This window comes from Ochlerotatus camptorhynchus, unplaced genomic scaffold (genome assembly GCF_037179485.1).
Source record: "Ochlerotatus camptorhynchus isolate MF236.1 unplaced genomic scaffold, CSIRO-AGI_Acam_v1.1 ptg000082l, whole genome shotgun sequence".
NCBI lineage: Eukaryota > Metazoa > Arthropoda > Insecta > Diptera > Culicidae > Ochlerotatus > Ochlerotatus camptorhynchus.
In genome coordinates this window covers 2,533,770-2,549,787 of record NW_027040572.1, presented here as the reverse complement: position 1 = coordinate 2,549,787, position 16,018 = coordinate 2,533,770, and the positions used below count along the sequence as shown (strand labels likewise).

The following is a 16,018-nucleotide window of genomic DNA, read 5'->3' as shown; positions in this document are numbered from 1 at the left end:
ATCTAATAACCATTGAATAAGTGTAATTTACACGTACATTCGTTCTACTGGTTTCAATTGATTTAATAACATACCTTATTAGACGTCTAATAAATGTTTTCTAGCTCCATTATTAGATTTCATTGCATTCCTTTACAATATTGTTATTCAGCAAGGTGGACAAAGTCAGCAGAATAGCTCTTATACCACTATGCGTCCATCTTTTAATCGCATGCCTTGTAAATGCTTTATAAACGACGTATTAGATTCATTATTCCACAACACTGGTTCAGTCTAACAACAAGACGAAAGTAGTAGAGAAGTGTTTATCGTTTCCGCTTTCCAAGTAGAAGTTTGCGAGTTCAATCCCAAGCTCAACCTTTTTTATTTGTGTTCTGCGCCTAATTAATTTAAATAATAATCATCGATCAGATGACTCACGACAATAAATGCATTGATCTAGTTTAAAAAATAACCGAGCATCCTTTCCTTGGAATTGGAGAGGTGAAGAGGTAACATTGGTCTCATGTAAAACAACGATGAATGAATTAATCATTCCCACAGGGCCTTGAAGGAGCTAGAGTTGCGATCGGAAGTGCTGACGGAGTGATGAATTCTAGGATAGCTCAGATGACAAGGCAAGCGGCTGGTGCGGGAGGTACATGGCACGAATCCCATGCAACGACATGTATATGTATGTAATTCATTTTCTAATATCTGTCTGGTGCGTGCCACGTCAGAAATAATGAAAACAATCACTAAAAAAACACCCATCCCTGTCCCCCCATCCCACTTATTGGCGGGTTAATTTTCCCACAGTTGAATAATCGTTTAATAAATGTATATTATATTGCCATTTTAAACGTTACTTCACAGCAAACGTATACAGAGCATCACTGTTTTAATTAAGGAGAAGCAGTGATGTCTAATAAACGCTGAATAAGCAAAAATGCTATCGAATAAGCTCTGTTACAACTCATATAAGTCGAATAAAAGCTTCTCGACATACCTTATACAACACCAATAGTTCAATGTGTTGTGGTTGAATAAATTCTCCAGTTTTATGTGAACAAAGCCTGAACAGAAGTTATTATTAAAAATAATGCAAGTATTATTAAGCATGCAATTGAATAACACCGTTGAGAAGTCGTTTTTTCAATAGACGATTGTTTGTTGGAATGGTTGATGTCGTGGTAACCGTCAACACAGTGGGCCGCCTTATTACGGGTGCCACTGCACTGATACTCGGAATAAGAGCCGTGATTGCCGTACAAATCAAATGGGAATCACTTCACCGTGACAACAAGTGACAAGTTTTGACCGTGAAGTGACATCCGTAATAAGTCCCAATATGTCAACCGTCAACGGCTCTTATTACGAGTGTCACTTCACGGTGAAAACGAAGTGAAGTGACCACTTGTCACTCAGTGTGAAGTGATCGCCGTGTAAATCAAATGGGAATCACTTCACCGTGAGTTATAAGTTGTCACTTCGCCGTGAAGTGACATCGATAATAAGGGCCAATATGTACTATATGATATGAAGCAGCTTTTACTTAACCTCTATTATAAGCAAATCTGGTGGACAAGCCCTTACTGCATGTTCTTTAAACGCTTTTATACAGCTGTTATTCTGATGTTTTAATTGTTTATGAGCTTATTCAACCTTTTTTCCGATTATCTAATAATCACTATACAAGAGCTCTATATTGAAGATGTTGGCGAATTTTATTTTATTTAATGAGTAATCATATTCGTCGAAATTAGTTAGAAGCAGCACACACAACTACATTATTAACTGCGCTGGGATCGGACTTGAACTCCTGACGACCGCATTAGTGAACCTCGACTCTACCAACTTCACTACTTCAACACTTAGAACTGACGTGAAAATATCCGCATTCCTTTCTAAAACGAGATCGCTGAGTAAAAGTTTTATAATAGTGCTCATGCAGCACTTGTCTCGACTAGTTTATTCAGCTTTGCAAAAGAAGCGGAGTAAATGCTGTAAAACTATACATTTCTAAAAAATAAACCAAGTGAATTGTCAAAATGCTACACCAAAGAAGTGGAGAACACAGTTTATTAGCTGATTATACGTAGGTAAAAAAGCAATACTGATGTTCATCTTAATCAGTAAGAGTTGTTTTAGTTGCGTAAAAGTGCATTATTGGCAAGAAACCATCATTGACAGGTGCCAATAGGTTACAATAGGTGGTAATGGTACAATGAAAATGCTGAGGTTTTGACAAAATTATGCTGTGGCTACTATAGATACTATAGATTCCATAGATAAGCGAAGGCACAAAAAGTTGTTTTGGCTACCATGAATAATAAATGATCTTACTGACATCCGTGAAAAAAGTTAATGCCATCATAGAGCTCTTCGTTGTGCATTTATGTTTTGTTTCGTGCGTAAAAGTTCAAAATGAAGTGCAAAGCCAATCTTTGCAACAATGAATCGAGGAATAGTTTGCTTTATCTTTTCTTCTTGCGTTGTCCGCGAAATAAATCGGAATGTGGCGTGTGGAAAGCGCTTTGTGCTCATAATATTACAATACTTCTCCCTCAAACAACACCATGCTGACGTCATGGTCGTTTGGCTACACTAACTGACAGTTCGTTCTGCTACAATATACTTTGCCTCCGCTTTTCTATGGAATCTATAGTATCTATAGTTAATACTCATTATCATCAAAGAATCACTAAGCCAAATCAAACTATCGACTAAGCCTGATTAATCCCAAGGCACGCAAAAGTTCCAAACCAATCATCAGAAGATCACGAGATTTGCCGTAACGTAGTAAAGAACAAAAGTTTGCTGCTTCTTACACTATCACACTATTTCTTGTCGAATGGTGATAGATAAGCAATAATGTTCATCATTATTATTTTGATTAGCTTTTGAAATGAAAGCATTCCCGGAATAAACCTGTCAATTTTTGGAAAATCAATGGATAATTAGAAAAAAAAGGGAACAAACTTAATTAATGAGGCCAATCCGATTACACACCTGAAAACGAGAGTAGAGATTCCAAAAATCCACACACACATGCTCATTCATTGTGCCGCTAAAACTTTGACAGCTGTGCGGTACATAAGACATAAAAGCTTACCGAGCTATTCATGTGATTCGCGTCGTGAGGCGTGAGTTCCAACACACGCCAATCAACAAAACAAAAACAGTGCCATGTGTGTACGTTTACGCCTGGTGATGATTTTTCGAAATGCATTTTCATTGGGAGCGTAAAATGAACACTCTCTAGAGCGAGAGAGAGAGAGAACCGCACACGAGCCACACTCACACAAACAGACTTTCATTAATGAAGGTTCGGTGATAACACCACCAATGACAATACGCGTCGAACAAACCTCGCTGAAAGCGCTATTCCTCGCCCCAGTCCTCTTTAAATGCATTTGATTTTTGATTGGATACCCGAAATTAGCACTTTACATCGAAATTGCATCCATTCATGAGCCGTACCAAACCAGGCGAAAAAGGAAAACACGTTTCTTCGTTGGTGTGCGTGTGCGTTTTCGGGGCCAACCGAGTGACTTTCTCTCGCGAATCCGTCAGGTGTGAGAGAAAAAGAGCGAGATTCCTGCGACTGCGAGATCGTAGGTGCATTTTCGAAATTCGAACTTCAATCTTCGAACACCCGTCATTTCAAGCTTCGTGTGATTTGGACTAGCAAACCATCCTCAGTCGCCAAGTGTTGTGATCTATTTTTCACGTGAAATTGTTCCCAAAACCGTTCAAACCGTGGGAAAACTATTTTGAAACTAATTGTTTGCCGATCTGGTTGGTGAGTAGGTTTAATTAGAAGCTTAAGGTGTAATTTAAAGATGTTATTTTTCTTCCTCATTTGAGTACTTTTCCCATAGCACATACAGTGTGAGATGAAAGCTGTCAAACCTCTGAATCGCGGCATCAACAAATTTTCGATCGCGGTTTGCAGATAATTTGCATGATTTGTGATTACTTTCTGCATCCAGCAGCACTCGTTAGAAAACCTAATGGATGTATAAATTTACTCGCTGTAATAAAAGTAAGCAGCTACGCAATCATTGCCCACACCTGATAGTAACGAAAATGATCTAGTCGTCTATTATTCGGGTCTTGACCAGGAATGCCTGGTTCGTAATGTAATGTGCAGTGTTTAGTAAATCTGGACGTATTCTATTAAAAGCATTAAATTAGGATGTGTCTGAGAAAGTTAATACAGGTGCCCACAGTAGATAAAAGGTGTCAGTATTCATAATATTCTTGCTTTTGACTATCCCTTCTGAACTTTGTAGACAAATTTCAACAACAAAAGCTTTCATACCGTTCGCTAAGCCGCATTGGATGCAGAAGAATCAGCTTGTAAGTAATTGATTATAAATCCTGTTAGATTCTGATGCTCATGAGCGGCATAATTTCTATGCTGCTACCCCCAAAGTTATCGCAACATGTTTTCAGTGTTGCTAGTGATAGGTACCTATTACGATTTTTATTCGTGAGTGAACCGCATCTGGTGAGAAGGTTTGCTGACTGAGTGTTCATCACCACGTTTCTTCTTTTTCTTCCACGGCACGGTTATTCGAATTATTTTCAACATTTATCAAGGTTGGACCACATTCATGAACGATCTCTTTATAATCTATTTTTAGCCCAATTTTCAGTTGCTGGTGAGGGTTAATATACTGCTGGTTTCATTATTGCATGCACATTCAATTAAGAACCTAGAAACCTTAATCATACTTGTGGCATACAATTGCATTGATGAAGTTGATATGTTGATGTCTTGTATTTTAGATTGTAAAACTCACGGCTCGTATATAACGCTTCTCTGACACTCTGACTGCGATGAACGAACTGAGTATACTGGTGCGTTTGTTAAACTATCCTGCATCTCTGAACTAAGAATTTAAATAAGTCGCGTGTGCAACTTTTTAAAAATCTTAAGAACACTTTTAATTCCACAAGTCTTACTGTGTTAAACACCAACCAGTACATGAAACAGCACTTACAAAAAATAACTGGTTTATAACATATTTGCACAGGATTTCTGCCTATAAAACATAACTGTCCCATATTAATAGGAATTAAAGCAAAGAGTTATGCTTATATGGGCAGGATAATACCGTTAGGAGTAACATCATCAATATGTTTTGTAGATTTCTATCTTGCCTAATGAGGCACATACACGGCAATCTGGTAGTATAATCGCAACGGTTTTACTTTACAACCGGATTGCAGTGTCCCAGTCACAATAATGCTGAGTGAGTGAGTGAAAATTTATAAAATCACTGATTGCGACTTTCAGGAAGCGAAATTGACAAGTTTTATTCGTCAAACACATACTTGGCAACCTCTTCTAGCATTTTATGAATAAAACATATGATCTGAATGACTTCATAATGCCGAAAACATTTGTTTTTATGTGAAATGCGTATTTGCAACCTTGCCCTATAGAATATTACTGTCTTCGGTAAAGTTGTACAGTTGGGGCAGGCATGGAAAATCATTTGCATTCATTTCGTGCATTCATTTACATTCATTTGCCTCTAACTTTTTTATTCAACAGCATTCCGCAAAATGGTGTATAGAACTTTTGGAGGTTTTGTTATCAGCTACAACTTTTGTTAACAAATCAAATCCGTATCTTTTATGCATGACGAACCAGAGCGAACAGAAACCACTACTGTTTTTCAGTGAATGTATTTTACATTCACTGAAAAACAGTTCCAAGTTCTGCCTGCTATAGTTCGTGATGCATAAGAGATACAGATTTGAGTTATGATCAAAAGTTGTAGCTTATAACATACCTACAAAAGCTCTATGCATTATTTTGCGGAATGCTGTTGATGAAAAAAGTTAGAGGCAAATGAATGTAAATGAATGTATGAAATGAATGCAAATGATTGTCCATGTTTGACAGTGGGTCAAGGCCGATTGGTTATTGAACAGTAGTTCAAATTTTTCTCACTACGCAGTGCTAATGTGCATGTCTGTGCAACAATTAAGGTTTATTTTACTTTGATGCATTTTCGAAAAATTTCAATTGTGTTTTTTTTACGCATCATTTTAGATTGTAAAAAGCTCGCATCATTCTATTCTTTTTGCTATTTTACACCAAATGACGCGAGCTTTTTGCAATTTAAAATGATGCGTTAAAAAAACTGAATTTGAATTTTTTGAAAATGCATCAAAGTAAATTAAACCTTAAATTCAAGATGCAGTCGATTAGTCATATCAGAGAGTTATAGACTTGGAAATTAATAATTAACTCACTTTTTTTTACGTTCAATTAAAAAGTGGTCTTAAGAAAGGTTGTAGCTAGAAAAATTTCACCTACGTTGCGTAGAGCAAAATCGATATGTGCTTTCTTTTAAATTGATTATCGGTCTTATTTTCATACCCACTTTTGATAATTGAGAGTCATTATGCACCTCGGAGTTGAAAAAAATGTCTTGAATAAATTGGGCATATAGCAGCCGCTGAATTCCGGGCATAAATTTCATCGAAGAAAAATAAATTTAAAACACCTATCAAGCATAAATTTTTAAAAGAACGTATGTAACATTTGATAGGAAATTAGAAACATTGGATAGCAATGTCCATATGGGATTATTAAATCCTATTTAAAAGTTAATGCTTTTTTTTAATCTGTTTCTGCTATTAGTTGGATAAAGGGACGTTTAAGAGAATTATGAAAATCGTTGAGTTTTCGCAAACACGGACAAGACTTTTGATAAAACAAACTGATACACCTTTTCCTTCCCAAGTAACAAATCTAGAGCTGCTTGGCTATATTCAAAATTTATAAAGGTTTTATTGCAGCTGCAACCATTACCTACAGCTTTATGACGGTCATATACAATGCAAGTCATGAAACATTCCTATAGCTATCTACAAAACCCCTATAAAGCTAATTAAAAAACCAACTGATGCTTATGCTATTTTCACTTATGAAAGGTTTTATGATTGCTTTGAAGTATACAAAAAAGTAATATGAATTGCCCTTATAAAACCAAAAAATAAATCCTTTCGTTGCTTTATAAGTAAGCGCAATAAAACTAGTTGGCCATGAAACAGTTATTTTAAAACAATTATAAGCATTCAGTTGCAACTTGTCAGAAATGTAAATAAGTGGTTTATTTTAACAACATAGAAAAGAATCAAAACTTTCAGGTACTTCCAAGCGGAGCGCAAAGAAAATCAACAAAATTGTTAGCATGAGCATGAAAACATTTCGTGTATACGTATACGCGACGTACTGTGCGTAAGAAAAACGTCAGCAATCTCCATGATTCTTCCGTTCTCGCTCGCATATACATGGGGTGACACGGTCGAATCTTGGTCGAAATACATGGAATGGTGACAGTCCTAGGGCAAAAAGGTTGAAATCACGCATAACTTTTCATAATGGTTAATGTACCATTCAAAACTTTTCTAAATGTTTGTAAAATTCATCGGTTGCACCCGTAGAATAGGAATATACATTTGCCCTCAAATAAAAAAATGAATTCAAGCTGAACATTACATTAGGTCCTAAGTAATATTGACAGATTCGCTTCGTCAACTTTCTCTTTGCATCCCCACGGTCATGTAAAGACATTCCCAGGTATTTTCAGCACATAAATCGATAAAAGAAGCTTTTATCTAGCATCCAATACGACAAACACATCAAGAAACGGTTCTGTGAATAAGTTATTAACGAAAGAGAAAGTCGAGGAAGAGAATCGATCAATGTTACTTAGGACCTAATGCAAAGTTCAGCTTGAGTTGCTCTTGTAAAAAGAAAATAGTTCTCGTAATAAAATCATGCATTATGCTTTTCTGTTCTGGCTTTCATCTCATGCACACTGGGCCAGGAATGCAACCTAGCGGAGCAAAATTAATAACTCCAAAACGAAGCATTTCCGCGACTTGGTGTCTTCGGCAAATTTCTCGTCATAATAAGGACCATCTATTGACATAAACAAATAGTTCAAAACTCTTCCGCAAAGATGGTGTCACAATCTAACTTCTTTCTCTGACGTTTTGGAAACTTGATGTCTACGGCAAAGTTGTTTATCTTGACAAAATGAACAGCTCTTTCAAAGACGTAAAATTTCCACAGTCTACTGGTTCCAAGTTATATGGAGTTAAAGAAAAAAATGTCGAAAATATGGTTTTTTTCTGTTTCGGGTTTTTTGCTTACAGCTTTATAATGTTATATTTTTCTCTTATGCAAATAAATTAAATAAATAACTTTTGTGAAGAAACATACTGGATTAAGCTTCAAATTTCAAAGATATTGTTGAAAAATCGAGAAAAAACCACAATTTTTGAACATTAATATCTCCCAAAGCGCAAAAAATCGCAACCTGGCATTTTCAGCAAAAATTAAGCAATACTCGATAAACAAAATATCAAAATTTGAGAGAGGTATATTTTTGTGTTTTGTAGATTTCTTCATTTTAATGGAACATTATTTTTTTCGTTTGGAGTTATTAATTTTGCTCCGCTAGGTTGCATTCCTGACCCAGTGTGCAATGTAAGCATTAGACATTTTAAGAAATTGCGCTTGGTGTTTTTCTTGCCTGCTGTCCTCTGTCGCCATATTGTCATTATGAAAATGCCATTAGCCTTGGAATAAAATCCAAGAAATTTCAATAAAATAATGGCTAAATAAGAGATCCGAAATGATTTCCAGTGTGCATTGGTATGAATTTATGTATTGAGATCTATTTTCTGTAAAATTAAGGTGATTCCATCAAATTCATTTGATTTCTGAAACAATCTTTTTTTGTTAACTTGAATTATTTTGGAGGCGCATTTATTTAACGCTCATATTATCTCAATATACACGATAACATTTCAAGCGCATATGTTTTTTATTTTTTGGAACTTCTAAAAAGTAATATATTTTTTTTTAAGATTTTCACTAATGTCGCCATGAAACAAAATTGATTGCATGGTGATCTTGACACCAACACTCAAACCTATTTTTACCGCTAAAGATTTCCATTTGGAAAAAAAAGTTTCAGCAGAACAGAACCACAACAAGCTAATTTATGGCGGTTGCTTTGAAGCCAATAAAAATTAAATTGGCTTTATAACTGATTTTCACCAAAGCGTAATAAAACTGCTTGGATACAATATTACTCTTATAGAGGCTATGAGAACCTTTTGTAGAGTACGAGGCTTCCTGACAAAAGGTTTTAAGACAGCTTTATTGTGATTCTCAAACATGCTTTATAAACCTTATCAAGAGTGGTCCACTAAGCTGTATGACGATCTTATAGCGGTTATCAAAAGGTTGTGCTGGAGCTATTAATTTTATTGGCGGTTTTATGAAATTGATCTCAATAACCACTAATAGAGTGCAATAAAACAAGAAATGCTACTTGGGTTGTGTGCTACTCACATATACCTTGATTGATTCGTCGGTATCACACCCTGCATGATTCGTCGATACACATACCGTCAGATTAGTTAGATACACCGACGATCGGAAAGCATTGAGGATACTGTCGGTTGGTTGGTTTATTTGCTTAACTAGCCAGAATTGTGAAATAATCCAAGTTAAAAGCGAAGATGAGAGGATCATCGCATCTTCTGCTGTCAAACGTTATACGTTTTGTGTTTTTGTGTTAAGGAAGCGCTGGTCAGAATGGTATGTAGAGTTGAATATTAAAGTGCTACACGAAACCGAAAATCAATTATATTATTCGTATGTTTCACTTATACATTTTTGCCAAAACATCAGCCTTATACATTCCATAAGACAAACCGCATAGGTCATATAAGAATGCATAAAAGGTATGTGTGACCGCTTATACATTTCATTTGACACATGATCTTCATTAACATTTTGCAAGGCGTCTACTTATTAATTGACTTATATATTTTATGAATAATCAGCAATAGTAATTTGCCAAAAGGTATAAGGAGATTTCTATCGTTGTGCAGTTTTGTTTTGTTTCGTGCGCAAAAGTTCAAAATGAAGTGCAAAGCAAATCTTTGCAACAATGAACCGAGGATTACTTTATCTTTCGTTCTTCCGTTGTCCGCGAAATAAATCGGAATGTGGAGTGTGGAAAGCATTTTATGCTCATAATATTACAATATTTCTTCCTAAAAAACACCATGATGACGTCATGCTCGTTTGGCTACACTAACTGAGAGTTCGTTTGGCTACGTTATACTTTGTCTCCGCTTATCTATCACTCAAAAAAATTATCACATATCTAATGGATGTGATCCATGTGAATTTCACATAACTTTCCTGTGATCACATAGCTGCAAATCCCACCACAAAATCACATGAATATTATAAGGCCGATGAAATTCATATGTAAAATCATATAAAATTAACGTAATCGCATAAATGTTGTGTGAAATTCAGATGAATTCCATTAATTTCGATTATGGATTAAAATCATGTGCGTTTCCAATGGAAGATACATGAAAACTAGTTTCGGTTATGGAATCTATAGTATCTATAGGCTATCTATAGGTATCTATAAGCTGAGTTACGTTATATCGAGTTACGTTATATCGAGGTTGCTTTATATCGAGGTATGACTGTATTTTTCAATTTGGGATGACAATCATTCTACAGAGAGCATTACGTATTTCAACTGAGGTCCGTTCACTTCTCGTATCAATGTTCATCCTGTAGACGAGAAGAGCATCATCTTATTACAAAACAAGCGTCATCCGGTTGCAGCTATCATTTGAAAAAACGATTTCGATGTTTCGATTTGAATGGTCTAAGGTTTCATTCGAACATGCTTTGGTACAGTATAGTTAACTACCATAAGTGTAAACACAAAGTGTGTTATTTTGGGCCTCCCTACTAGGCAGCCATTATCCCTCCTTTTTTGATCGGCTTTAAATCGACTTATAAGTATACTGCCGCACTTTACGCTGCAAAATGAAAATGAGACTGTTATGCGAATAGTGGCAGTATAGTAACTTATACCCCGGACAGACTATGGCTTATATCATGTAATATAGATAGTCTTGCAATTAGCACTCATACATAGGATTTCCAGTGAAAAGTAGATGTATGAGTGCTCATTGCAAGACAGCCTATATTACATGATATAAGCCATAGTCTGTACGGGGTATTACCAACCTTATTTGGTATTTTATATCTACACACTTAGAAATGATTAATGACTTCGGTAATTTTTACCGAATTTTCACTGTTAGGTAAAAATCATGCATTTTCATTAATTAATGTTTAGGCTTCAAAACAATGAAAACTTTACCACAATGGCAAGACTCAAGTATTTAAACAAGGCTGACAGTATTTTGAAACTAAAATTTAGTGAAACTGTTTTCTGAAATGAGGGTCATAGTTTTACCATTTTACCCGAGGTTTTACCACACTGAACCAATATGACATATTCCTGTTATGTGAAAGTCTAATAAATTTGCGCTATAAGATAATCCAATGAAAATGATATGATTGAAAATGTGTCAGGTAAATTCTATATGAATATCTGATACATTTACAATGCAGATAATTTGGTAACATTTATATGAGCGTCATATGATAAATGAAAATTGGTCAAATTACAATAATTAACTGAAATGGATTTGAAACCCATAAGCATAAGCTTTACTTTTCACCATAATATAATATATGTGTCATAAATCAATCGAAGTAAAGTTTATGTGAAAATCACATGAAATTTACTTCTTCTTTTGACACATATATTTAATCGATTTCTAAAAATAAATCGAAAAATAAACATCAGGCAGTGGGAGCTTTCACAGTTGTGTCTTTTTTATTGTAGCTGATTTGGGATTCGATCAAGAACTGTTGAGGTGTGATGCTTTCGGTGTCTGCGCTCGATTCCACTGGGCCACGGCTGACTTCAAGATTGAGCTCGTTCAATTAGCATGAAGTAAGAACAGCTCTCTCGACATGGAATGTAGTGCAACGTTATGCTCGTTTTGCTAGAGTGAAGAAAAATAGCACTGGCAAATTTATGTTCCGTTTCGGTGGTGTCGTTTGTTCAAATCTTTCTTAATGCTCCTGTGTGCAATAAAACAACGACTACATTATATGATTTCATGGAACTGGTTCATGAAGTTCAAGTGCTAGTGCTGGAATCTGAATTAGCCGTAGAAGGCTTACAATTAGAATCTTAGCAAAGTAAATATTGCAGTAGAATATTTTTTTTTCAATCTCAATACATTCTTTTTCGGAACACCTTATCTTATGGAACAATAACAAAGAAGGATTATTCAATACAGTATCATTGTTGTTAGCTATATTTAGTTCGACTAATCATTTTAATGAGTGTACGATAACATCGTTGAAAATTGTTTCAAGAATATATGAAGAACAATCATGTAAGATGTATTTTATTGGAAGCGATATTCATCCCAGAAAAACATGCTAAAACAAATGTTTGTTGTTGGATTTCTTAAAAGGCAAATCTATATGACTATATAATAATTGGTATAGATCTGTTTACAATCTTTAAACGTCAAACATCAAAGGAAGCTATTACAATGAGATATACATGTTTTCCTATCCTGCAAAGTTAAATGACTGTCCAATAGTTGCTACATGTCTGTTTACACGCAACATATCAACAAACGTCAAAAATCGTTAAAAGCAACTCCAATAAAATTAACATTAATATCTTATAAGATATATCTTTTAGTGAGCAATATTCATCAAGAAAACAGGTATATATTACTGAATTTTCTCATAGTGCAAACTTATATGATTTTCCATTAGTTTCTATATGTCTGTTCGCACCCATGACATATCAACAGTTTGTCACCATGAAATATATCAGACAATATTCATATACATCTTACCTATCGCTAACCACGTTCGAAGCAAAGTATTATCAAGTACTAAGTATGTGAAATTACGATAGAAATTATTCCATATCGCAGTCATAGTTTTTAAGTGATAATCCAATGGAGTCTATCAATCATCACATAGAATGAATAAATCTGCTGACATTGGTATGTTATAAGATGGATCCAATAAACGGTACATGTCGATTAGTTTCAGTGCAGTTGTTGAAAGTTTGCAGAAAAAAAATTACCGAGGTCAGTAATAATTTCTGAGTGTGCAAGTGTGTTTACATTACCAACCTACACAGAAACAAAATCCATTGGCAAAAATACTATATTGATGGTTTAAATTAAATACTCCCACCGATAGATTTTTGCAGAAACGAAATTCATTTAATTTTACTATTTTTTCTATCAAAACTACTATGCCGTTTGAGTAAGCATAGTAGTTTTGACAGAATGGTAGTAAATTTGATTATATTTATAGTCAACTATACTGAAATCATGGTAGATTTAACGGTTTTAAACGTAGTTATACTGAAAATAAGTGTTTTCTGCAAAATAGTATTCCTAACTATTATCTTTGTTTCAGTGTAGCCAACGTTCACATTGGCTACACTGTAACAAGGACCATAGTTAGGAATACTATTTTGCAGAAAACACTTATTTTCAATATAACCACGCTTATTACCGTTAAATCTACCATGAATTCAGTATAGTTGACTATGAATGTTAACAAATTTATTATAATTCTGGCAAAACTACTATGCTTGCTCAAAATGCATAGTAATTATGATAAAAATAATAGTACAAGTAAATGAAATTGTTTTCTGCAAAAATCTATTGGCGAAAGTATTTAATTTAAACTAGCAATATAGTATTTTTTTCCAATGGATATTTTTCAGTGTAGTTGGTAAGCTCCAACTCGGATTACTTTTTAATTCCGTCCCTGTTTGGATGATCTGCATAATATTTGCTTAGAGTCGTGTTGATTAAATCTGATGTCGACATCAAAGCAGCCGGACATTCTTGATCGGGATTTAATCCGAGGATAATACCGGTTGGAGCTTACCACCATAAGAGGAAGAGGAGACAACTGGCTTGTTTTTGTCTGTGACGTCCCGAAAAAAAATTATAATAAAACAATGTTGAATTTTGAGTACATTAAAATTTATTGTTTAATTATTGTACGGAGAAAAATAAATTTTGTATTTTTAAAGATACAATGCTCAAACAATAAAAATTAATGTGATGAGATTAAATTTGTTCGAGAAAATATGTTAAGATGCTCTATTTTTTACTGTAAATATCTCAAATCCGGAGAACTTTGAGATTTGGACGTAATTGCTTTTGTAAACAAACACGTCTATCGCCGATTAATCGTAAATTGAAACTTATTATCGCGAACAAACCATACTAAATGATAAAGGAATAATTTATCTACCTGTTTGTGCCGTTAATTTTTTAGATTGAGCTTTAATTTGCGAGAAATTGGCGATTGACGTGTTTGTTTACAAAAGCAATTACGCCCTAATCTCAAAGTTCTCCGGAAATACCATGATTTTCATTGTTGTGAACCACGAATTCCGTTGTGATTTTATGGTAATCAACAAAAATGTTCAATGTTTTGACAGTAAATATCTTGGTTACAATGACAATGAAATTCATTGTATTTTTTTACGGGGTGTTCTTCTCTCGCGGAAACGACCGTGCAAAAACTATTTCACTATGGGCGACGCAGTCGACTGTCAGAATACAAAAAAAAATAGAATAAAGCTATGTTGATGAGGGGAGTGTATTTTGTTCATGCAGGTTGTTCCATTATCACGATATGCATCGAAAATGCACCACCGCAATATGATTTCGCCCCCAATAACGGTCCTCACTGAACTGCATTCGGTGTTCATTATTTCAAAGCGGCACTCTGCTCCCTCACTCACTCACACTGAGCATGACTTTCTCACAAATTTCTCACTCACAACATTACTTACTGACTAACTGCACACTGACGACCACCAACCCACTACACGAGATAGATAGGTACCCACAGAAGTGTACACACATTCATTATATTACATCGATAGCAACCAGCTTATAAGACTACTAAAACTGCGGCTCTCGCGAACGCATCAACATAAAAAAAAATAATTTCGTGTTAGATTGTTGGTTAGAGCATTTTGCTGAAAGCCAGACGTGCTCTAGTGTCCTTTGAAAGTGCTGAATGATGTGAGTGAGCAGAAGGGTAAAGTGCAGTGTGCTGCTGAAACGCAACGAGCTTATTGCTTTATATAACATAAACAACAGTTTTACTTTCTATCTCAACAGAAAGACGCCCGAAACATAAGTTGGTGTCATTCCTTCGTGATCTGCAGCGTGACACCTAGTCCCAGAAAGTGGAAGCACTCGATAGAAGTAGAAGTGAAATCCGTGTGCAGAGGAACGTAATTTTGACAGTTCTTGCAGTGTGAGAGAGTGATTCTCTAGTGGTGTCCTTGAGCAGGAGCAAGAAACCAGTTTTTCACCGAGACCCCATGATGGACCCCGACGAAAGTGATCTGATCGACAAGCTTATATCCCCAACGGGAACATTCGGAACCGGTGGACAGCAGAAAGTAATAGTTCAACGGAACTCACCAATACTGTTTCCTGGTGGCACACCGTTGACAATCAATGCTACGAGCTCGCTGTTGGTACCGAATTCTGTGCCACTATCGGTGACCCCTCAGCAACTGTCATTTGCTGCACCATCGATAGATGGAGGACTTGCGGTAGGCTCAGGAATTGATTCTACCTCGGTAATTGTGCTCAACAAGGACACTCCGCTACCACCCGGGGCATTTCCCATCAACGTTTTGACGGCCGATCCCCAACAGCAGTATATTCATAACGCCAATATGCAGAAAGTGGTGGTCGCTTCGAATCCCGGAACCGGTGGACCATCCAGCCATGGTGGGGTTCAGTTTGTTCCCGCTGGTACTATGAAAACGCTCCAACAGAAGGTAAGTCTTTTCATTCTTTGTTTTCTGTGTTATCATATCTAAAATGAATCGGAAATTATTGCTGCTGCCATTTTTGTATTCATACGTACGAAGCGTAGGTAAATATACCTACATCAACAGACAACTCCTCTAGATATGTTGCCTTTCATTGGCATAAAGGCCGTTCGTTCATTCGTTCATCGGTGCTTTTATTTTTATACACCGTGTACCGTACACTGCACAACGAACCAGCAGCG

General features: G+C 35.6%; 1 protein-coding gene across 3 annotated transcripts in view; it reads left to right on the top strand.

The window, feature by feature from the left end:
* The first annotated feature begins 3,699 nt into the window (after window positions 1-3,699).
* The window catches only part of l(3)mbt (lethal (3) malignant brain tumor), a 44,071-nt gene continuing 31,752 nt past the window's right edge, over window positions 3,700-16,018 (top strand). Inside the window, exons 1-2 of one of the 3 annotated variants that reach the window (XM_065217962.1) lie at window positions 3,700-3,784; window positions 15,109-15,782. In XM_065217962.1, coding sequence (XP_065074034.1) covers window positions 15,315-15,782 — 468 coding nt within the window. In that variant the 5' untranslated portion in view covers window positions 3,700-3,784; window positions 15,109-15,314. Of the gene's footprint in view, window positions 3,785-14,916; window positions 15,026-15,108; window positions 15,783-16,018 lie in introns of those variants that run through there. The other 2 variants (XM_065217961.1, XM_065217963.1) reach the window with 2 other exon arrangements.